This window comes from Cercospora kikuchii (assembly GCF_019650295.1).
Source record: "Cercospora kikuchii DNA, contig_00007, whole genome shotgun sequence".
NCBI classification, from domain to species: domain Eukaryota; kingdom Fungi; phylum Ascomycota; class Dothideomycetes; order Mycosphaerellales; family Mycosphaerellaceae; genus Cercospora; species Cercospora kikuchii.
The window spans coordinates 1007473-1030321 of record NW_025408588.1 but is presented as its reverse complement, the minus strand read 5'-3'; the positions used below and the strand labels follow the sequence as shown (position 1 = coordinate 1030321).

The 22849-nt window shown below is 52.6% G+C and overlaps 7 protein-coding genes across 7 annotated transcripts; 4 read left to right on the top strand and 3 right to left on the bottom strand.

The window, feature by feature from the left end:
• Positions 1–2492: 2492 nt before the first annotated feature.
• Positions 2493–4944, bottom strand: CKM354_001051300 (uncharacterized protein; the record flags this gene model as incomplete). Its single annotated transcript, XM_044805974.1, has 3 exons — positions 2493–2520; positions 2567–4107; positions 4174–4944. 3 exons carry the CDS (start codon positions 4942–4944, stop codon positions 2493–2495), a joined length of 2340 nt encoding a protein of 779 aa, XP_044661909.1.
• Positions 4945–5484: 540 nt separating this feature from the next.
• CKM354_001051200 (uncharacterized protein) lies at positions 5485–6906 on the top strand (the record flags this gene model as incomplete). The annotated part of the gene is made up of 1 exon (XM_044805973.1): positions 5485–6906. One exon carries the CDS (start codon positions 5485–5487, stop codon positions 6904–6906), a length of 1422 nt encoding a protein of 473 aa, XP_044661908.1.
• A 576-nt stretch (positions 6907–7482) lies between these two features.
• On the top strand, positions 7483–7965 carry CKM354_001051100 (SCF ubiquitin ligase complex subunit HRT1; the record flags this gene model as incomplete). The annotated part of the gene is made up of 3 exons (XM_044805972.1): positions 7483–7584; positions 7644–7793; positions 7867–7965. 3 exons carry the CDS (start codon positions 7483–7485, stop codon positions 7963–7965), a joined length of 351 nt encoding a protein of 116 aa, XP_044661907.1.
• Positions 7966–8399: 434 nt separating this feature from the next.
• On the bottom strand, positions 8400–8767 carry CKM354_001051000 (uncharacterized protein; the record flags this gene model as incomplete). The annotated part of the gene is made up of 2 exons (XM_044805971.1): positions 8400–8666; positions 8720–8767. The coding sequence occupies 2 exons, from the start codon at positions 8765–8767 to the stop codon at positions 8400–8402; spliced, it is 315 nt and encodes a 104-aa protein (XP_044661906.1).
• A 1059-nt stretch (positions 8768–9826) lies between these two features.
• On the top strand, positions 9827–11848 carry CKM354_001050900 (Mg(2+) transporter ALR1; the record flags this gene model as incomplete). The annotated part of the gene is made up of 1 exon (XM_044805970.1): positions 9827–11848. The coding sequence occupies one exon, from the start codon at positions 9827–9829 to the stop codon at positions 11846–11848; it is 2022 nt and encodes a 673-aa protein (XP_044661905.1).
• Positions 11849–12229: 381 nt separating this feature from the next.
• Positions 12230–14011, bottom strand: CKM354_001050800 (uncharacterized protein; the record flags this gene model as incomplete). Its single annotated transcript, XM_044805969.1, has 1 exon — positions 12230–14011. One exon carries the CDS (start codon positions 14009–14011, stop codon positions 12230–12232), a length of 1782 nt encoding a protein of 593 aa, XP_044661904.1.
• A 775-nt stretch (positions 14012–14786) lies between these two features.
• CKM354_001050700 (serine/threonine-protein kinase GCN2) lies at positions 14787–19891 on the top strand (the record flags this gene model as incomplete). Its single annotated transcript, XM_044805968.1, has 6 exons — positions 14787–15795; positions 15845–16677; positions 16913–18494; positions 18548–19398; positions 19481–19692; positions 19756–19891. The coding sequence occupies 6 exons, from the start codon at positions 14787–14789 to the stop codon at positions 19889–19891; spliced, it is 4623 nt and encodes a 1540-aa protein (XP_044661903.1).
• Positions 19892–22849: the final 2958 nt, after the last annotated feature.

Here is a 22849-nt window from a genome sequence, read left to right as displayed (position 1 = left end):
AAATCCTTGGATCTGGACTGTGGCCTTGAGGTTGTGCTTCCTGCTCCTGGTGAAGTGGATGAGTTGGTATTTCTGTGGTGCAAATTCTGCACCATGTTTTTTTGCCCATTGCTCACACTTTTGGTGGGCTTTCTCCAGTTGCCTGCAGTTCTCCTCTGTTGACATGCTGTATGTCAGGATGTTGGAGTCATCCACAAAACCCATTGCTGAGGTGTTCCCTTCGTGTAGTGTTGGGAGCAGGGTTGATGCAAAGAAGAGGAAGAGAATTGGGGACAGGGTGGAGCCTTGGGGAATCCCTGTGTTCTGAGGCCTTGGTTGGTCCATAAACTCTCCCAACCTGAGGCAGGTGGTCCTGTCTTGAAGGAAGGATTGGACAAAGCTAACTATGTGGTCTGGGAAACCCTTCATTCTGATGTTGTGGAGCAGCCTCTGGTGGGAGACTTTGTCAAATGCACCAGAAATGTCTAGGCAGAGCATTGATGCAACCGCTCCTGGCTTGGCTTTCCAGATAGTCCTAACTTGTTCTGTGATGAGGTCCAGTGCTGAGGTTGTAGACCGGCCTGGCCTTGCACCCATCTGTTCTTCTGGGAGGAGCTTTCTTTCTTCAGTTTCCTTGGATATCCTCCTTGCAACTACCGCCTCCAGGACCTTTGCTATTGTGTTGAGTAGGGCAATTGGTCTGTATGCTCCTGGCTTCGTGTAGTCTGGCTTCTGTGGCTTCCTGAGCACCACTGTAGTGGAGTGCTTGAATGGCTTAGGGTGGTATGCTATCCTCAGGCATGCAGTGAAGAGCTTGGCCAGAATTGGGGCAAGTTGGTCTCTGCATTCCTTGAGCAGGAGGTTTGGTATCTGGTCAGGCCCTGGGGCTTTGTTGCTAGGCAGTTTCTTGAGGATCCCTTTCACCTCCTCTGAGTTTACCTCAGTTTCCATGTGGAACTGGGGTGGCAGCTGGGTGTGTTGGATGTCACTCAGGTCTGCATCTCTTGGGTTTGGGAAGAAGTGTTTAGCCAGGATTGCAGCTTTTCCTTCGTTGGTGTCTCCATTGTGCTCTGGGTCAGCAAGGCAGCATATAATTACACTCGTTCCTACAAACTTATGTAAGGCAGGTAGACAAAGTCTGCCCACGCTTTCCCGCTTAGGGACACCTCTGCGCCTTTATCGCTTCGAGGGAGAGGCCCCAGGCCAAAGCCCCTACCCTACGCTCCATATACTGTTTGCTCCTTAAGCCTTGGTTATGCTCTTTCGGACTTCAGCGAACTGAAGACCGGTCGCCTCTCTTCCAAGACCGACATGCGCGTCCGTCCTCTCGGGCTGAGCAGACAGTGTCTCAGTCGCTGCCATTGCCCACCACGCCCCAGGAGAATGACTCCCTTCGCGTTACCATACCGCATCTCTTTGGCTATGGCCGGCCATGTCTCGCAGGCTTGCTCGAGCGTCTACTCCTAGCCAGGCAGCAGTGCTCTTGCGTTTCCACCCACTAACCAATGTATCGCCTCCTCCTCGCCTCCTCACGCCTTGCACCCCCTCCTTCTTGCCTCGAGTCTTCCCTTCGGCTCGCCTCTCTGTGTCTCCTTTGCCTGCTTCTCTATGTGGGCCTTCCTAAGTTTCCGAGCTCTTCTAGGTGACTGCTGGACTAGGTGTCCTTCTTTGTAAGGCTGTGCCCCGGGCAAAACCCTCCTACTCGCACCTGAGCAATCGACAGGCCCCTACGGGCTTCGTAGCGTTACTCCGAGCTCCATTGCCCGCCAACTAACGCCTCCCTTCTAGCTCTTTCACCTCGGCTCTTCCAAGTGCATAACGCATCTGCTTCCGGCCTTAACAACGCGTACGCTCTCCGAGTCCCCTCAAAGCCTTCCAGAGGTAGGTGGTTCGGATCCAGAGACTGCATATTGGGTGACTTGTTGTCCTTTTGGCTCCAAATACCCTCAGCTGAGGATTCCTCCCATACACCAGAGGTGTCCTATCGACGCCTAGGAGTTCCGCGGCTCTTTCGCACGCTCGCGATTAAGCGGACCTGTTTCTAACGCAGGTAGGTCGTCGTCGGATGGTTTTCAAAACCATTTCGGTGGTAGTCCTCTGTTCGGAGTAGTCTTGGCGAAACCGCACCGGATTTCGCACTCCACCACTCCGCTCCACCATGCCGTGCACTTTGCCAGCACGGTCGAGTTGCGAGCTCGACCGCCTGTTTCCGCCTGCGGCCGCGTGGAGGCGTGCAATCGGTCTTCGCAGGCAGTCCCTGTTAATACAACAGAAGGCTGCGTGCCTTCCAACAAGTCATGTCCAAGTATTCAATGTCTGATAGCTGAACGACCACCACGCAAACCATTATTCACTCCGATGCTTTGTGAAGCCATGCATCGTCCAGGAACCTAGGAGATGCATGCAGACTAAATTCGAGAAATCAGCTTGGGGTTATTGTCCGCACGACTCTCTCCCATGCTTAACTTAGGCCGTACCTTATCACCGCAATGTCCGCATAGTCGTCGGTTCGCTCACCATTCGTCACCCATCTTTTCGACGCTGCACAATATTAGAATAAGCCAGGCAGAACTTTCAAACCACTTACAGCTGATCTATAGTGTCTCTGGATATGTGGTACGCGCCGGCGCTGGTGTAGATTTTGGCGTAAACCAGACCTTCGTGTGCGTTGCTGCCATCCTCCAAGAAAGTCTTCGTGATTTCGGTAGCAGCGTGCACAATGTTGCCATCTTCAAGTGTGAGCGGAGTCGACCGGGCGACGTGGTCAGACTCAGACATGGTTCTGAAAATGTAGCCGATGATGGAAGCGAGCTCCGAATCGTGTTCGATGTAGTTTGAGCCAAAGATCTTCGGCAAGTGACCCGAAAGTTGAGTTTGCAGCTTACGCAAGAGTTGGAAGCTACGAAAGTGGAGGCCGATGTAGTTGAATACTAGATGGTGCTCCTCACCAGCCATACCCTCTCGGACCACATGGAGAACTTGTGCAGGTGTGAAATCGGACTGGTTGCTCACTTGCGCGTGCAAAGTTTCCAGGTCCTCAGACGGCGAGCTCGTTCTGCGCGCTTTTGTGGCGACAGACAACATGGCTGTCAGATTGGCCTTCGATAGCACAGCTTGATCTCGGCCAACATACCGCGGCTGAAAAACGTCTCGTACAGGTGTGGTAGTCTTCAGGCCGCGTGGGCCCTTCCTATGCATGATCACCAAACTACCGCCTTGTCGGCGATCTCGAGCGAACGTGGAAGCACTCCCGCCAAGGACGTAAATGAATCTCTTCAGATAATCGCTTGGCTCTGACGGAGGTGCACCAACAAAGAGTCGTTTTGCCGAATGTGTCTCGATGATGTATTCAATATCACGCCAAGGAGTGTTCAGCCCGCCGCTTTGTCGAAGCGCGTTGTAGAGATGAGCTGTGTAAAGGACAGAGCGCCATGCATTGCACAAAGTGATGCCGGCGTCTTGCAGACGAAGATTGAGCTGGAACATGAGCAGGCCAGCCAGGACAGGATGATTCTTTAGCAAGTAAAAGCTTTCCATCTTGGGAGCGCGCCTTGAGACTGGCAGTTGGATCTTCGCAATCGTATCTTCGAGCGCCCACTGTTCCGCGGTTTCCTTGATCATGCGAAACACTTCATCATTTGCTGGTGCCCAAGTGCCGAGACGCGCATGCTCTGAAAGCCGGAAATAGTCATCCATGATGGCAACGGCTCGCCTTGCTGTGTTCTGCAGTTCAGTGAGCGGATGCCCTATATGATCCCGAAGGGAATTGTGTATATCCAGAAGGATCTGGAAAGCAAAGCCAGTGAACATAGGCATTTGTCGTGCGTCACAAGTATCCGTTAGGAAACGAATGCCCCATGTAAGCTCATCCTCGACGGGCAAATCCACATGCACGCGCGATAGCTTCGTAAACTCTTGCAGCAGATTCATCGTGACAATTAGGTCTTCCACTTGCTGCTCTTCCTGGCTCATAGCGGAGCGATCCAGCTCAGGTCTGTATACTCCAAAGTGGTCCGGCTTCAGCACCGGGACAGTGTGAGGGTGTAAGACCTGAACGAAAGATATTAACATATTATTGGCATTGGCACAGGTCCAGTCTCTGAGTGCTTCAGTGTCGCCACCCAGCGTCTGATTCAAATATGCGACCGCGATCATGTAGTCTTTGTTTCCATCCTATGGCAGAAGGTCGCAGACCCCGGAGTCTCGGATCTCACAGAAGGCTGGAGTGTGCATGAGAGCTTCGCACTTGTCCTTGATTATTCTGAAACCCGTATCTGTGGTGACGGCCGCACTCATAACGTCAAGCTCTCCCTTTGCGTAATCCACCCAGACGCCCGAAATGTATTCTCGAACGCTGTTGAGATCATCGAAAAAGGCAAACACCGCGAATGCTTGATCTGAGTCGTCTGATCCCGGCTCATAGTCGACGTGATCCTTTGATTTCCGCGGAGGCAATTCAGGAGGCGCGGTGCCTTCAGGAGCGGGCTCTTCGATCGCCAATGCACTGAAAACATTAGAAATGTCCGTGCCATTGCCAGATTCCTGCGCCTTCAGGCTGCTTGGGTCTAGTATGTTCAAAACTTGCTCCAAGATCATAATGAAATGACGATGGGCAATATTAGACTCGAACACTTTGGCAGTGGCCGTATTGGAAGCCATTTTGGTAAAGAAGTTCGCCGCATGCTTTCGTAGACTGATGATATATTTGACAAGCGTCAGTATGTTTTGGGGGATGCGAATTCGGGGCTCGGCGGAGTTGACGATGGCATTTGCCATTGCGACGAATTGTGTCAGAGGCACTGTGTACTTCGACTTCGAGCTCGCGGCGCTGTCATCCGTGTGTCGAGCGGCATTTGTCTGGACTTCAGCGCGGCAGCGAAGAGCATTGTCCACGAGCCAGGTAGTTAGTTTTGTCGTTCCCTCTTTGTACAGTCGGTATGTGTTCCAGCCAGCATTTGGGGCCATATTCTCCTGTCAGGCACTGCGCTGTCAACGGTACAGAGACGTAAGAAATGGAGGAAGAAACAGAGACGCCTACTCAGTCCACGATGGCCGAGATATGATGAGTCCCTCGTGTAACGTTGAACGAGGTCGACGGGAGACTGCATGGTCGTAAGCGCTCGGAGGCAGACAACGACCTGTCGCATTTTCGCAGCATGTGGAGGCTTGAGGCGGGCAAGAAGCACCGACTACGTGAGACGACATCTCAAAGAGCATTTGCAACGCCTCGGCGTGTCTGTCGAGGTTGAATGTCGTCGCACAGCAGAAAGTGGCCGTGAGGATGCGGTTCGCGGAGGGTTGGCAAAGTGTGGTGAGACACGCGCCGGCGCGCATGACGCATCGCAACGCCGACGACATCGGCCTGAGGTGGGAGCACTTTTTGCCATTGACATATGAGTCTTGAAAGGTAAGGCCGAAACAAATATAACGCCATTTCTTTGACTCTTTCTCCCCGAGAACCTTTCCCACACCCTCTCTTCCTCCTCCCCCTCACATCTTGCAATTATGCCGTCCAACGGAATTGACATTCCCCAGCGACCAGGTCGTCCTGACGAACTCTCGCGCACCGTCTCCAACTCCTTCAAAGACTCTCTTTCCACGAGCCCAACCTTGACATTTCACAGCCCGCAGAACTCCTTCCAGGGCCCTCCGAAGTCATCCGCGAAACAGCTCAAACCATTCCAGACGACAGACATCAAGGTCCTGCTACTGGAAAATGTCAATCTCGCGGGGCAGGAAATTCTCAAGACACAGGGCTACCAAGTCGAGGCACTGAAGACTTCTTTGCCCGAAGACCAGCTCATTGAGAAGATCCAAGATGTGCATGTCATCGGCATCCGCTCAAAGACACAGCTCTCCGCCAACGTCCTCAAGCACGCGAAGAACCTCATCGTGATCGGCTGCTTCTGTATCGGAACCAACCAAGTCGACCTCAAATTCGCTGCTGAGATGGGTATCGCCGTCTTCAACTCGCCCTTCTCCAACTCACGTTCCGTGGCTGAGCAAATGATTGGCACGATCATCGCGTTGGCTCGACAGATCGGCGACCGAAACACCGAAATGCACAATGGCACATGGAATAAGGTCTCTGCAGGCTGCTGGGAAGTAAGAGGAAAGACGCTGGGCATCGTTGGTTACGGACATGTTGGAGCCCAACTTTCTGTTCTCGCAGAGTCTCTGGGTATGAGGGTCATCTACTACGATGTCATCAACCTGATGGGATTGGGTACGGCGCACCAGGTGCCTTCACTGGACGAGCTCCTGCAGAACTCAGACTTTGTGACGCTGCATGTGCCTGAGCTGGAGGAGACGAAGAATATGATCGGTGAAGCGCAGTTTGCGAAGATGCGCACCGGAGCATACCTGCTCAACGCTTCGCGTGGCAGCGTCGTAGACATCCCAGCGTTGATCGCTGCTAGCAAGTCTGGCAAACTGGGTGGTGCCGCTCTCGACGTGTTCCCCAACGAGCCTGGCAAGAACGGAGACACCTTCAACGCCCAACTCAACAGTTGGGGTGACGAGCTTCGCAACCTCAAGAACATCATCCTCACACCACACATTGGTGGCTCAACAGAAGAGGCACAGTCGGCAATCGGTGTCGAAGTTGCAGACGCGCTGGTCAACTATGTCAACTTCGGCACAACGCAAGGAGCTGTCAACTTCCCAGAGGTCACGCTCCGTTCGCTCACCATCGAGGAGCCAAACCACCTGCGTGTCATCTACATTCACAAGAACGTGCCAGGTGTACTTCGCAAGGTCAACGAGATTCTTGGCGATCACAACGTGGACAAGCAGATGACAGATTCCAGAGGCGATGTTGCTTACCTGATGGCGGATATCTCGGATGTTAATGTCAGCGAGATTAAGAACCTCTATCAGAACCTGGAAGACCTGGGCAGCAGGATCAGGACGAGAGTGCTGTACTAGTGCGTTGGCGCTGTGCTCAGTATCGGTGCAAGAGAAGGCTTGGGCGGGACCACTGGCATTAACGGGAGGGATAATGGAGTTCTGGCTTTCAACGGCTTATACATGCTACAGCTGAAGACAAAAGTGGAATGCTAGAATTGGTAGCAATCATGGCGCAAGGAAGTAGATAGAAGATACCATTGCATTCAACATGGCGTTTTCGCGCTCTCGAGCGCATAACCCCACTATCGTTCATCGAGAAGTTTCATGTGAAGATCTAGGCTGCAAGGCGTACAATTCTCACATTCCATATAATGAGTGTGACTCATGAATACAGAGTGTCACTGCTTCACAAATTCGCAATCATTCTGTTCAACCAGAACAGCAAGTGAATATTGGTGAACAAGACAGGGATTTTGACGCAAGTGAAATGCGGGCGGCGTGACTGCCTTAATCGATAACTTAACAGCCGATGTCATTCGCTTGCATCAACAGAGCTTCAAGCGACGAAACACAACTCACATACCTTCACGAACACGAACACCCCGCGCATCTCGAACCAACACATTTCTACACGACCCTCTCGAAACAAACACCATGGCAGACGTCGAAATGACCGACGCGGCACCGAAGAAGGTCAAGGCTGGCGCAAGTGGCGGCGACGCAGCAGACGGAAAGAAGAGGTTCGAGGTCAAGAAGGTAAGGACACTTGATGCGATTTGCGCGTAGCTGGATACTGACAGGTGTGGGATGTGTAGTGGAACGCTGTCGCACTCTGGGCTTGGGACATCGTCGTCGACAACTGCGCTATCTGTCGAAACCACATCATGGACTTGTGCATCGATTGTCAGGCCAATCAGGCCAGCGCTACGAGCGAGGAATGTACAGTTGCTTGGGGAATTTGCAACGTAAGTGACAACTCGGATCACTGCAAGAGGATAAAGAGGGGATGAAGGGACCTAGCTAACGTGGTGACTACAGCACGCTTTCCACTTCCACTGCATTTCGAGATGGCTCAAGACGCGTCAGGTGTGCCCGCTGGACAACAGGGACTGGGAGTTCCAGAAGTATGGTCGTTGAGCTGGAAACGGGAACGAGAAGCGAAGAGATCATCGATACGAGTATTTGCGACAAGACGCTGAAACACAGGCAGACGCATGGTCAATACTCCACGCATACGGCACGAAGGTTGATGACTGGATGGAGCATTTCACGGCGCAAGGGGCAAAAGTATTGTCCGAGACATGGCACGGGGTTGAAGCTGGCATAGATCAAAGTCATGCTAGAAAGTGGCCGCGGACAGCCAGAGTATGATACCAGCTCCTCGCGAGCTCTGCAGATCACTCTGCTGTATCTCCACCCAGTGCACTCGTATAGCGCTCAGAAGCGGTGTGCGAAGTTTCCTTCAGCGCCATTGAAGCCGCATGCCGCTGGCCACGTATCAACAGCTATGTTCCCTGCTTCTTCCTCCTCACAGCATGACCATGGTTGAGATTGCTGCACCATGTTCTCCACTAGCTGACCTTCTTGCCGTCCACCTCAATATGTATCCCCTGCAGCGAGGTCTGCGCTGTTCTCGAGGGCAAAAAGTGTAGCTGATGCTTGTTGAAGAAAGACCACGGAGGCACGATCATGACAAATGCGAGTGCCGTCCCTCCGAGACCGATGTAGAGCGTCTGATAGATGTCCTGGGTGAAGAAGCCGACGAGAAACGCGACTGCGCCAACGAGCGAGAGGAAGCCATATGTGAGGTAATCTGCAAGGCGTTGCCCTTCGAAGTCCTGATCGATGATTAGTTTGCTAGCAGGAGTGGGGCTTGAGGGTTGCGACGTACAATTTCGCCCTCGTAGATGGTACGCGCTTGCTCGAGTATGGCTTCCATGGTTTCAAATGTCTTGTTCGTGTGCTGCTTCGAGTCGGTATGCAGTTGTCGTTTGGAGCTCCAATACAGGTGTCCAGACTCCACCGCAAGTCGGCGGATTTGGCTTGCAAATGCCGACTGCGGATGCGGGAACGGGCACTTGTCAGGGGATCAAAAGGCTTGTTGTATCTGACCAACGTCAGCGGAAATGCAGCAACGATCAATCGACGACGCCATAGCACGTACCTGGACACGTGGAAGTGTTTCGAATGTGCATGGGCAGCTTGTATTGAAGTAGGAACTATGTCTGTTCACAGCCGCGGGGAGTTCGTGCCTTGGATCGGGTGACGATTGTTGTTACAACTTCCGAATCGAGTCCAGCCCAACCGAACGGATGTCCAGACGCAGCGGCACGTGCACCCAACTTTTGACTTTCACGCGACGCTAGCGGGTGCAAAGTCTTGTCATGGTTTCTTTGTTCCCTTCCCTTCCTCCTCTTCTTCCCCAACGACAACAGCTCGTTAGATTTTGGACCAGTACACACCACCACCACGATCATTCTCGATACACAAAATTGGCCACTCCGAGGTCATACAGATGGGCCATTGTTGACTATCCGACGACCTCCCTCTTCCAGTCCATTCCTGTCGGCTAATTCTGGCTGACCTACGTGAGGCATTTTTCGCCTCTCCGGACGACACCACTCCCGGTCGCGACAGCGACTCCACAGCAAACACCACCAAGTTGGCGGGGTCTCAGGCAGTTCAGTTCGTTCAGATCCGACCTCTGCTCGGGCCAAGCTGGTTCGTCGGAGGCGACATCAAGCAGCCCCCATAACTCGACCGACCGAGGCCACCACCGATTGCGATCAATTGCAATCGCACAAAACGCATACAGTAGAACCGATGGGATAAATTGTAGGAGTTAGGTCAAGGCGTGTGAGAGTCCAGGACGACAACCTGGCTCAAATCAAGGACTCGAGACTGTCCAGCGGGACAGCACCAAGGACTCGACCATAACGTCAGCTCGAGCAGTAGCGGATAGATATTACGTTCAAGAAGACAGAACACAGGCGACAAAATGCACACACCACGATCCGAGAAGTCGCAAACGCGATACAGCACGCCCGAGCCGGACTTGGATGACCACAGGAACCAACCAGAGAGCCTGCCTCCAGCTCCTGCTGCGGAGAGCTACTTTCAGGCCCGGCGCGGGACGCTGGCAAGCATTGTGGAGGGCGACAGACCACAAATTCCGAGGCTGCAGCTACCTGTGGAAGCGCACGGCACTATCGCCCGTGACTTTGAGAATGCCATCGCCGACGATGACAAGAGCTTGAAGAGCAACAGGTCCCGCAAGTCGACGATTGTTCGCTCTCCAGACGAAGAATGGCATCGTGAGAGGCGCATGCATCATGAACGACGAGGCACAGGCAGCCCAGTTCCCGCTCGGCGCGCGAACTTCAGACGTGCAGGAAATAACGATGGAGACGCTGATTCTGTCCGGTCCCATGCTTCAGATGACTCGACCTCGCCACCAAACTCTGTGGACGCATTTGCACCACCAGCCCGACGAGGCAGAGCTGGCACCGTAAACAGCAAGGCACCATCCACCGCTGGATCTCTGCACCGCACTGCCTCCAACACGACCCATCCAAGAAGACGACCTACTTTTGGTGAGGAAGATGCTGCCGTGCGCATCAAATCAGACGTGGCATCCCACCGTAGCTCTGCAATTGAGGACGTATGCTTTCCTCCAGAAGAGCCGCCGAATACCTACACCATCGACTTCGAGGATCTCGAGGAGTTTGTAGCTCAGACGCACACCAAGACCCCCGTCGCTCACCCCTTCATGCCGCAATTCAGCGCAACCGCAGCGCCACGAGTGTTCAACGATCAACGCCAGAATAACCCTGCTACAAACTACTTCGTTGATGTTGAACGATTTGCAAATGGCGCATGCAATGCCCCAGACGATGAGAAAGAGAATGGTGCCTCGAGCGACGAATCTGGTGACGGGCTCAAGCAGACCGCAAGCGTAACCGAGCTCCCAATGAACCGCTGGACGTTCTTCTCTTCTGAGATCGATGAAACTATCCACGCACCAGAGCTGGGCAGCCTCTTGATGCCCGGCGAGACGTTCCGCGACCTTTTCGAGCTGGGGCCCGAAGGTGGTGTATGGTGGCTTGATATGCTCAACCCATCAGAAGAGGAGATCTTCGCAATTTGCAGCGCCTTCCGCGTCCACCCTTTGACTCGCGAGGATATCACCACCCAAGAAACGCGTGAGAAGGTCGAGCTCTTCAAGACCTATTACTTCCTGTGCTTCAGGTCTTGCTACATGGTCGACCCAAAACACGAGGACTATCTCGAGCCAATCAACATCTACGCTGTGGTATTCCGCGAAGGTCTCCTGACCTTCTCATTCTGCCCGAACAACCACGCCGCCACCGTTCGCAAGCGTATCGGACGCCTTCGCGATTACGTCAACCTCTCCGCTGACTGGATCTGTTACGCCCTAATAGACGAAATTGTCGATTCTTTCGCCCCTGTCCTCCGCGAAGTCGAAAACGAAACCGATAAAATCGAAGATTCAGTCTTCACCGCCCGCTTCGAAGACTCTCGCGCCATGCTCCAAGGCATCGGCGAATGTCGCAAACGCATCATGGCTCTCACTCGACTCCTGGGAGGCAAAGCCGACGTCATCAAATCTTTCGCCAAAAAGTGCAACGAAGCCTACGCGATTGCCCCTCGCGGCGACGTCGGACTCTACCTCTCTGACGTTCAAGATCACATTGTCACCATGATGTCCAATCTCGGGCACTTTGAAAAAATGCTGAGTCGCAGCCACACGAACCACTTGACGCAGATTACTTTGCAGCATACCGAGCAAGGCTCTCGTGCTAACGAACTGCTGGGCAAAATCACGGTTTTGGCTACGATTTTGGTGCCGATGAATCTTGTGGCGGGTCTGTTTGGTATGAATGTTCACGTTCCGGGACAGGATGATAAGGGGTTGGGATGGTGGTTCGGGATTGTCGGGGTTGTGTTTTTGCTTGCAGTGACGTGTGTTACTGTTGCGAAGAGGTTTAGGTATATTTGAGTGCTTTGTGTTCTTTTTGGGGATTGATTGTGTGAGATGGTTGGATGGCATACACGGTACATGAAAAAAGCGAACGGAAAGACAATACAAAAAGAGCAATGGGAAGAGATGACGTCGATGACGCGAGGATGGCAAGGAACTTGAAGCTATTTGAGGTGGTTTGTTTTGCGCGTTTTGCAACTAGCTTGAGAAGTACTGTCGACAGTGATTGCTAAAGTTTTGTGGCTTCTTGTTTAGATAATGTACAGAGAGACGAAGTCAAGTAGACGGCCTATTGTCAAGCGATTGATTAATACAATTATGTACAGAGCGAGCGCGTATGTGCAACGTCCTTTCAAACAAACGTTTCTGTCCTGCCGAGGACTGTGGGTATCTATCTCGTCATGAAACTATCCTTCCTCGCGACGCAAGTCTCTCTCTCGCTTTCTCTAATGCCCTTTGTCGCTTGTCTTTCTCCTTTTCCGCGGCGCTAGCAGCGACATTAGCTGTGGAAGAAGCTGTGACAGTTGAAGTCAGGACCGGCGCATTCATCGCGCTCCAAGCCGCTGAAGGCTTCTCCTTCAGACCCGGGCCGTCCTTTGATTTGGGTCTACCAGTCGGCGAGACATTCTCCTTGGTATCCAGTGCAGCTGTCGTCCGACGCAGCTCCTTTCGCACAGACCTCTCTACTGTTGGCGAAGGGGGCTGTTGCTTAGTCATTGTTGCATCAGGATCGAAGGGGCTTGAGGGAATGACGATGGAGATATCATCTTTTGGAGGGAGCGGTGGTGGATGAGCTTGCGCGGCTGTTCCATCATCTTGTTGGAGGGGCGAATCTTGGCGCTTTTCTGGTCGAGTTGGCGAAGCAGGAGGTTTGAGACCCATGGACATGGCTAATGAGACGGAATCCTTGGGTACAGTATTGATGCTGAGGGCTTGGAGAGGCGTGACTCCTGTACCGCTTGTTACTGCGCGGTTGCCTCGTTCCGGTTGAGGCCGGTCTGATGTTGATGAAGGCGCCCAGATATCGTCGTGTGGCTTATTTTGAGCATCACGCGGTCGCCGACGAGGCCTCCTGGGGTCCGGCTGTTCTGAGGACGTCGCATCCGGCTTGTCAGATGCTGGACGATCGCCGTTGGTCGCTGTATCAATGCTTGCTGCAGTTGGCTTGGAGCTTTGCCAAGGCTTCCGTTCTGTTTCTGTCCTGCTCGTGAGACCCAGGTTCGGGGCGCTTTCCACTGGTCGTCTGTAACCCGTTGCGCTGAAGCCGCGCTTGATGCGCTCAAGCTCGTCCTTCGCGCTTGCCTCTGCCTCCTTGCTTTGCTTCAGAAGTTCTTGGTATTGCTTCAATCGTGCTTCGAGATCTTCAGTTCGGCGCTGCAACTTGTCGACCATCTGTCTCTCCTGCTCAAGCTCGTCTCGCAGGTCGAGACACTCGTCATCCTTGTCCTTCGCATAGCTCTTCGCGAGTTTCTGTTTGGCAACAAGCTTCTTAACCTCGGCCGTACTCTTCTCACGATAAATGTCGTACTCTCTCTTCCAATATCTTCCCGAGTCGGACACGGGTTCAGCCAGATCTGCAGTCAAATCTTCCTGCGATTTCTCCGCTCTGCCCAGGCGCACTTTGCGCCTCGAACTATCCTCTCGCGCCTGCTCCAATGCTTCGGTGAGTTTTGACCTTCCTCCTGACCTCTGCGTAGAGTCCTCTATGTGCTCTGCGTCGGCAGAACCCTTCGTCCACGGACTCGGAAACTTCCCAGGACAGTCTTCTGGCAAACCGGTCTTGGTAGGTCGCTTGTGCTCGTTGTCGATGATGTGATCTGGGAAGGTCACTGTCTTACGCTTGCCACCTGCAGTGCCCGGAGTCATCAAAATTCCCTTAGTAGGGGAAGGAAGCGGCTCTGAAGCGATTGCTTCGTCGGGTCTGGCTAAAGTGGCCGCATCGTTCGTGCTACGGGGCCGTACCATTCGCGGGCGCGAGGCTTGACTAGATCGCGCATTGTCGGTGTTGGAGTGTCTTCGCGGGGCCTTGGGCTTTTCCGTCGCGGGCGTGCCGAAGATGGCGTGTTTGAAGGCGCGTACAGCGAAGACTGGAGCTGGAGTTTCTGGCGGATCGAGGGAGCCGGTGGTGTCCGGGTCTGCGCTGTTGTCGTGGGCCTTCTGGCCAGCGAGCCAGTGCAGCATGGTTGTTGATGAGCAGTGGTTTGCAGCGACGGACTACAGCATGGCGGGGATGAGGGATGATCAATGTCGGGCGAGTGGTGGGGAGGCTGTGGGCTCTCGCTTGACGCAGATGGGTGGCAGGATGGTGGAAAGCTTGTTGACGTGTGAAGGTAAACAGTCCCGCGCCGGGGAAACTGCACGCCGTGGAACGAGAGACGCGTCTGTGTGTCCGCAACAACTTCTACCACTTCTCTCCTCCGCGCACTTCCAGATTCCTCCCATGCATCCGATCAAGGTGACGAGAACGGTATCAGGCATGACACAGGACCTGTCGACAATGCTTCACCATCACCGTCCACTCCCCGCGACGGCCGAGAAATGGACCATGGCAACAGCACTGAGTCACTCAGCACCGGTCGCATCGGCTGCGCAATACGAACCATCGCTGCCGCCATCTTCGGTACGAGCAGATAACACCAGTAGTAGGTCGGCGAACGTGTGTGGCTTTCTTCTTTCACCCTGCCCCCAACCTCTTCGTTTGTCTCAAGTCGCTTCTTTCATCGCTTCTCTCACACCTCAGGCATCTCTGCGGCAGCGGATGCACCCGTAACTCTCGTTGCGGTGAGTGCGACAACACCTTCACTTCGCTGTCAACGGCCCCCGCATGAAAAGTGAACTTCTCGCAGTCTTCTCAAACCTCACCTAGGCAACAGCAATGACTCCCACCAGCGCGTAAGCGACTCTACAGCCACCTTCTGGCTGTAGATCTCATGTCGACTCAAGCTGCGAAAGCAGTATGGCACCGAAATCCATGAAGACGACCGCTTCCGCGCATCTGTTGAGCAGCACATCACCGATTGCTGAAAATGCGCCACTCGACTACCAAGAAATTCAGAATGACGAACTCCAAGCTCTGCAAGCCATCTTTTGGGAGGACTTCCAAGAGGTTGCTGCGCAAGGCGCCTGGCAGAAAACCACCGATCGCAGTTTCAGGCTGACCATCAGATGTTCCGAAGACGATGAACTATGGGTAGTGCTGCTTGTTCGGTTTTCTGCAACATATCCCCGCTCACCGCCCGGACTGGAGCTGGTCGAGTCCAACCGCCTTCACGAGAGGACAGTCAGCCGAATCCAGAACATTCTACGAACTCGGCCGTTGCAGTTGCTTGGAGAGGCCATGATCCATCACATTGCGGAGGACATAATCGAGGCTCTCCGCGATGCTGCAGTCGCACGCCAGCAGAACACAGTGCCCAGTCTGGACGAAGAGAGGGCCAACGCACAGGAACTGACAAACCAGCTGGCAAAGCAAGCAGCTGAGGCTGAAGCACAACGCCAACTGGAAGCAGAGGCCCAAAAGAATCGAGAACTCGAGCGCAAAGTGAAAGAAGAACTGCGGCAGGAGAACAGAAGGAGATCGCGCATGTCGCTCGGTCAGCCCCCTGAGCAGCCAGCTCCCATGCCTGAGATTGTCTCCTTCGGCCAGACCGCCCAACTTCGGATGAGGCGCGATGTAGTTCACTTCTCAGACGTTGCATTATCTGGCGCGCTTACTAACAGCAAAGCGGTCGAAAGTGTCTTCCTGGGTCGACCACTTGCCACGGTCGGCCCAGATGTGCCAGTCGTTGCCGTTAAGCGCAGGATTGTGAAGAAGCCGAAAGCTGCCGTGATAGAACTAGAGGCACTTCTCGCGAAAGTTGCAAAGCTCGAGCATCCGAATCTTCTGAATGTGCTAACATATCGCATCAACAGCCAGAATGAGTCGACTTTCGAGCTGTTGCTGTGCCGCGAGTATGCAGATCGAGGTATGTAGCTTCCAGATGTGTATGCTTCATCTTTGCTGACATTGCGCAGGCCCTTTACATGACTGGCTATCGATGAGCGACCTGCATCAGAACAAGGCGCAGCAGTTTACGAGAGACCTGCTGGAAGGCCTTCAATATCTGCATCAGAACAGTATGACTCACGGGTATCTGAGCGCTCGCAGCGTTTATATCACCAGCACTCCGACGTTGTCGCCCAAACTTTCAGGATTCGGCTATGCCAATGTGCTTGATCTCAAGGATGAGAGCGTGCCCAGAGAATGGCGTGTTCCATCTGATCTGCAGGACAGCAATGCAGCCGACATTTGGCAATTCGGCGTGGTCGCAATTCAGATTTTCCTCGGTCTGACCACCACAGACACGTACGACTCGCCTCATACTCTGATCGCAGAAGGCGGGCTTTCCCATCTGCTGGGCGTCTTCTTGAACAAGATATTTTCTGCCAAGAAAACGCCTACATGCTTTGAGCTGCTATCCGCGGAGGTGCTGCGTACTGACGCACCAATCAGTCAGCCTGGGACAGCACAGCCGCGACATCATGTCAGACAGTCTAGCTCAGGCCTTGCCAGCCCGCACCGTCGCTCACGGCACAATTCGACCAACCATTCCGAGCCACTTGCTGATTCACGATACCTACAGACCTTCACTGAGAAGCGCCGACTGGGCAAAGGTGGCTTCGGGGAAGTTGTTGAAGCTTATAACAAACTGGATCGAAACTACTATGCGGTCAAGAAAATCAAGCAGGGCGCATCGAATTTGGACCAAGCCTTGGGAGAAGTGGTCCTCCTGAGCCGCGTCAACCACCCATACGTAGTGCGATACTACAACGTCTGGATGGAAGAGGATGTTTCAGGATCATCTCAGGTAAATCAGCCCACTCGCCCTTTCATAGCCGTCGCGCTAGAAGTTGCGCTGCGCCAATGGTCCCCGCGACTACAGCTGTGCAGCTGGTCACGATACCTCCATGCTTGCGCCATCTGCGCACAGCTTGAGAGCAGGTTCTGAGCACTGTGCATCCTGCCTCTAGTGTCGCGCTCGATGGCGGGACATGCATGTGTTATTCGTTGAGATTGCAGAGCCATGACTAACTGTCAAGTAGGAAAATGCCATATTCAGCGGAGACTCATCCTCAGAAGATGACGATGTCGATTTTGGGTACCCAAGCACGGGTGGCCTGGATTTTGTCAGCAACAGTCATACAGGCTTCGAATTCGAGGACGAGTTCGAAGACGACAACGACAACGATGATGACGGAATAATCTTCGAAGAGGATGATGAGGAAGAGGACGTTTTCGACGGTAACGGCACTTCCACCATCTCAACTAGTAATGGGTCGTCAAAACTTCGGCCCAGAAAGTCAAGATCGGACTCGCATAGATCAAGCAAGATCCTCTATATTCAGATGGAGCTGTGCGACACCCGCACTCTTGCCGATTTGATCCGCAAGGGCATCACTGAAGAAGACTGCTGGAGACTCATCCGGCAAATCACGGACGCCCTGAGGGCGATTCATAAAACGGGAATCATTCATCGCGATCTGAAGCCACAGAACATCTTCATTGACGCTGGAGGCAATCCCAAGCTCGGAGATTTCGGGCTGGCCACAATCACCACGCACGCGACGTCAGACGCGCATAATGGAACAGGCTCAAAAGAAACGAATGGCGGCATGACGAACAGTATTGGCACGGCACTCTACGTCGCTCCAGAGTTGCGCACTGGCAGTAGTGTCCAGCATACTAACAAGGTCGATATGTACTCACTGGGCATCATGTTCTTCGAAATGTGTCAGCATTTCAGCACGGGCATGGAAAGAGTCGAACAACTGCTCAGCTTGAGGAAGAAGGATTACATTCTGCCTCCGACTTTCCAGCCAGATGGCGACAAGGCACATCAGGGACGACTGATCAGTCGGCTAGTCTCTCATAAACCCAAGGATCGCCCGAACAGTGAAGAATTTCTCCAGGAGCTCCCATACAAGATAGAGGACGAGGCCACACGAAAGGCACTCGCTGGACTTGCAGATCCTACTTCGGATTACCATCGCCAGATGATGTCCCATCTGTTCTCTCACGACATAAGCGGCGCTCAGCAGGCCAAAGCTATCGCCTGGGACACGAAGGCATCTGCAGCCATCGAGAAGCCGCTGCATGTACGGCTCAGAAACATTGTGCGTGAGAAGCTCGAAGCCATCTTCCACAGGCATGGTGCGGAGGAAACCCGGCGTGACTTCATCTTCCCATCTGCTGTGGGAACTCACTACTTCACTCCAACCGTGCTGCAAGTTCTCGATGCCTCTGGCAATTTGTTGCAGCTTCCACACGACCTGATCATGCCGTATGCGCGACAGCTCGCGCGGCAACCAGCGACAACGAGATGCACATTCACATTCAGTGGTGCCTATCGCGATTCTGGTGGACCGCCACGAGTGAGCGTAGAAGCTGACTTTGACATTGCGAATGACGAAGAAGATGATACCGCAATGAACGATGCCGAAGCGCTGAAGGTGGTCGATGAAGCACTTACAGAGCTTCCGCAATTCGTCGCGCCGCAAGCTGCCTATCACCTCAGTCACGGCCTGTTGATTGATGCAATTCTTGATGCTTGTCGGGTTCCGTCTAAGTATCAACGAAAAGTGAAAGAGATGCTTGGCAATGTTGGATACACGAACAGCCAGAATAGTAAGTACATGACAAAGGCTCAAAATCTGATGTACTCTCTGACAAGTTTACAGTACCTTGGCCCAAGGTCCGAACTGAGCTTCGTAACATGGGCCTTATGGATACGACATTGGATGAATTGCAAGATTATGACTGGTCTCTGCCTCCACGCAAAGCTTTCGACAAGTTGGCGACGCTCATGAAGACGGCCGACCAGCGTATCAGAACGAAGTGTGATACTGCGATCGAGGAGCTGCGTCGCATTGTCCATTTTACCGAGCAATTTGGCGTCACCCGCAAAGTACTCATTACTCCTCGCTCTTGCCACAAGGCCGACTTCTACGCCACTGGCTTCATCTTCACTGCTGCTGTGGCGGAAAAGAAAGGCAAACGAGTCTTGGCTGCTGGTGGACGTTATGACAGCTTGATCAGATCGCAATATTCCACACAAGCCAACATTAAACAAGGCGCTGTTGGCATTCAGATTGGCATCGAACCCATCGTGAATCTCCTTGCTCAAAGTGGAGCTGGATCGAAGTCGACATTCTTGAAGGACCCTAGGCAATTGCAGCAACTACCAAAGCGCTGCGATGTTGTCGTTGTGACTAATGGCACTGAGAACGTACGCGGTCGAGCAATAGGAATTCTCAAGGCGCTCTGGGAGAACGACGTGAAGGCTGAGCTTTCGCGAGCCCACAAGTCGGTCGACTCACAAGACTACGTGTTTATTGCCTATCTGCGACACGAAACCTCAACGACTGTTCGTGTTGCGAAGACAGATACTCCAGAGGAGGCGGAAGTCGAAGTACCGATTTCTTCTTTACCTGGTCACATCCTGCAAGAGCTCCGCGATCGAGCTACCACCAAGGCACGAATTCCGCTCTTGAGAAGTCATTCTAGCCAGCATGAAGCAGAAGATCGGAAGGTGAGTAATTCCAACTTTGAGCAATCTCGCTACTTATCATGCCATTGGTTGCGTTTGATGAACACAGCTAACAAAATTCCAGGACAACAATGTCGATGTTCTTCGCGTCGACCACGGCGGTCGAAAAGCTAACCAATACGAAATCATTCAAGGAGCTCAGCGCGCTTTGGAAATGTCTTTAGAAGACAAGAAAGCTTCCCAAATTCTTGCAATTGAAGCCCGAGGAAGTATTCTCGACCTTGTCGAGAAGACCCGATTGAGTGACCCAGAAAGCTGGCGTCATGCGATACAAAGGTAAGCATAACCTCCGCCACTTAGAACTAATAGATTCGAGGCTGACAGTGTGTTTGTTTGTAGTGCCCAAGCCAACGAGCGCAAATATGTTGGAGAGATCCACGCCAAGCTGTTGGGCTATCGGACTGATGGGACTCGGGATGCGTTCTTGTATAACTTTCGCGCAAGAGAGGGTATTTGGTACAACTTGGCTGCATAGAAGTCATTCAGATTGGGACATCGAGTGCAGGCATGATAGGATGATTGCACGAAGTTGATGAGGCAATGCAAATGATCGAAACGAAGCAACGGAAGACGAACAACGAAACGAATGCGAAAGATTTTCTACACTCACTGGGCCTCTTTTGATGATCACAGGCCCTGATGAATACGACCAATATGATGAACGTGGACCTGGTGCACACACTAACGAGAGCCAAGCAGTACCATCGCCGTTCATCCTATTGTCTACTTTGCATCGTTGCACTGTCGTGCAACAACCGATATTCCACCACGCCTAACTTCCCAGGCGTAGCAGTGTAAGCAGCGTGCGTCTCTCTCTCCCACAACCTTCCCCTCTTGACGAAGAACAAGCTCTCTTTTCTTACACGCTGCAAGCAGAAATTCTCAGCATTATCTACACGCTTACGACAACTGTACGTTGACCTGTTCATTCCTCATTAATCACCCCGCTCTCTAAAAACACACAACTGTGGGATCCCATATCAATATGCATATTAGCATTCTCACTACCCTCCTCAGCATAATCTGCACGGTTTCTGCTCTGGCTAAACCAGAACCTACGCCGCCTACGGGAAGATGTGTTGCAATTTGTGCAGAGTATGATGAATTGTTATGCACAACCTGGATCATCTCAAGCGAATTGGTGAGTCGTCGATGGGAAGACTTTGACATCCGTTGATGCACTGGATATTGATGTTGGTACAACGATGATAGTGCGAAGGTCATTGTCGGCTGTGGATGTGATGATGGGAAGGAGCAGTAGAGAGATGGGTTGTAGGAGGTGGGAATGGTGTGAGAGTTCAGGTGAGTTCGATTGAGTTGTTTGAGTGATGATAGAGGGGGGAAGGGGACTGCGAGATGTGTCTGCTGCGTTTTGGTTTCGCAAAGATGATGTTGTCGGGCTTCCGTGGTCTCCAGGAGTAGTGCTGCACCAGGCGTTGAAACCAAAGCATAGCACAGTGCGCTACATTGATGGGGCAACACAGACCTACTTCTGTTGCTAAGTATAATCAGCATGATCAGCTCACACGCTAAGCATGACGAGTAGCACTACGATACAACCCAAGCATAACACAGACATGGATCTCATAATTCCCCCGTGTGCTCCACTCTTAGTCCGATCTAGCGCTCCGATGACAAAGCGGAGACACCATGAGAAGGCGTATTCCAACTCCGGTTGGTCTAACTTCAACTTCGGCACTATATCAGGAAGGACTATATAGATCTTGAAAGACCGTTCATTGACCAGCTTGACTTGCAGACACCAAAACATTCCGCAAACCACTACAAGAAGGACTTCCCTAGCCCATTTGAGTCTCTCAAGATCTCGCAAGAATGCAATCCACCTTCACCGCGGCCGTCTTTGCTCTTTTGAGTATGCACGCCGCAGTTTCTGCTCAAAGTGACTGTGCCACTCGCTGTACCGAGTGGCAAAGCTGCTTAAACTATGCTGTTAGCCATCCATCTGCGGTCTGGTGAGTACTTCACGGTTCGAAGAAGCTTGGTATTCAGAGGTTGCTGGAGAAGTGTGCTGACAATTATTTCTTTCTTTATTCTAGCGAACCGGTTCCCGCTTCCGAATGTCCATGTTTTCCAGCACAGTGATTTTGAAGAGTTGGAGGGATGCTGGGACAACACGTTCCATTGGTTTGGTAGATCAGAAGAGCAGGGAGAAAATGTAACGATGTGCAACGAGACAGGAATTTCGTCGACGAAAAGATGGGTTGAGAACGACGAGATTAGGCTACTTCACAAGTCAGCACAACGCACAAAGCATCCGAGCTTCACTGAATGGAATCATTGATCGCAGCTAGGCACCAGAAACTAAGTGATAACAATCGCTCGGGCCCATCGTTGCCCTCGTCAGCTGCGTCTGTATCGTCGGAGCAAACGATGGGTATGGAATATACACTACCATCCGCAGCCGGCCCTATCAGGCTATCACTGGCTAGTCTCTGCAATGATCGTATGGGAAAACCGGATAAACATTTAGGTCGTCTCAGAGAAGAATGACTATAGTCCTTCGGTCTGGAACCGAGGACGATGGCGCGCGTGATGATCTTCCATTGGAGTGTTATATATAAGCTCCGTCTCCTCTTTTCGTCAGCATTTCTGAAATCTACAATTCGACTACCACATTTCGGCGAACACATTTCGATCACTACCAAATCACTCGAGTCTCGTTCCACTCCCGTCTCTGTCCCCAAAACTGACGACGATGCAGCTGAAGTTCGCACCAGTTGTCATCGCTTTGTTGAGTCTGCGAGTCGCAGCTGAACCTGACTGTGGGACTCAATGTGCCGAGTGGAAGACATGCTTGGAAGCTGCTGTATACAATATCAATGCGGTGTGGTAAGTCGCCTCCGCTCAACGAGAATGGCACTGAGGCACACGAACATCAACATGCTGAGGTTCGTGTTCATTAGCAATCCCGTAACTGGATGTCAGTGCAATTTCTGAGCAGTGTGCTTGGAAATCAGCAATTCCATGCAAATGTGGTGTTTGTGAGGCGTAACCGTAGTGGTGGAAGTCTATTGGTGGAGGAAGAGCATAGTTGGGAATCCAAATGACTGGTGTGATCGAAAGGCAGACAAAAGCTCATCAGGTACCAGTAATGATGCAGACAGGTCGACGATGCAGACAAGCAGAGCCACTATATCCTTTGTTGAGGGTTACATGGAAATAGGAGCCTCTTCTAGATGACTGTAGCTGCGGAGTTCCCGGAGTGTGTTGAGCCAGGAAAATTACAACTAGCTTGCGGTCATGTTATAACAGTGTGGCGTGGTCAACAGACTCAAGCAGCGATGCCACGCGGAGAAATTTTCAGAGGTTGAAGTTATGCTGAATGTGGCTTAGACAGTCGGGGTTTCAGGACCTTCCGTAGAGCCCGAGATCTTGTATGAGCTGCTGACGCGCCGCCGTCCTTTTAGCAAGC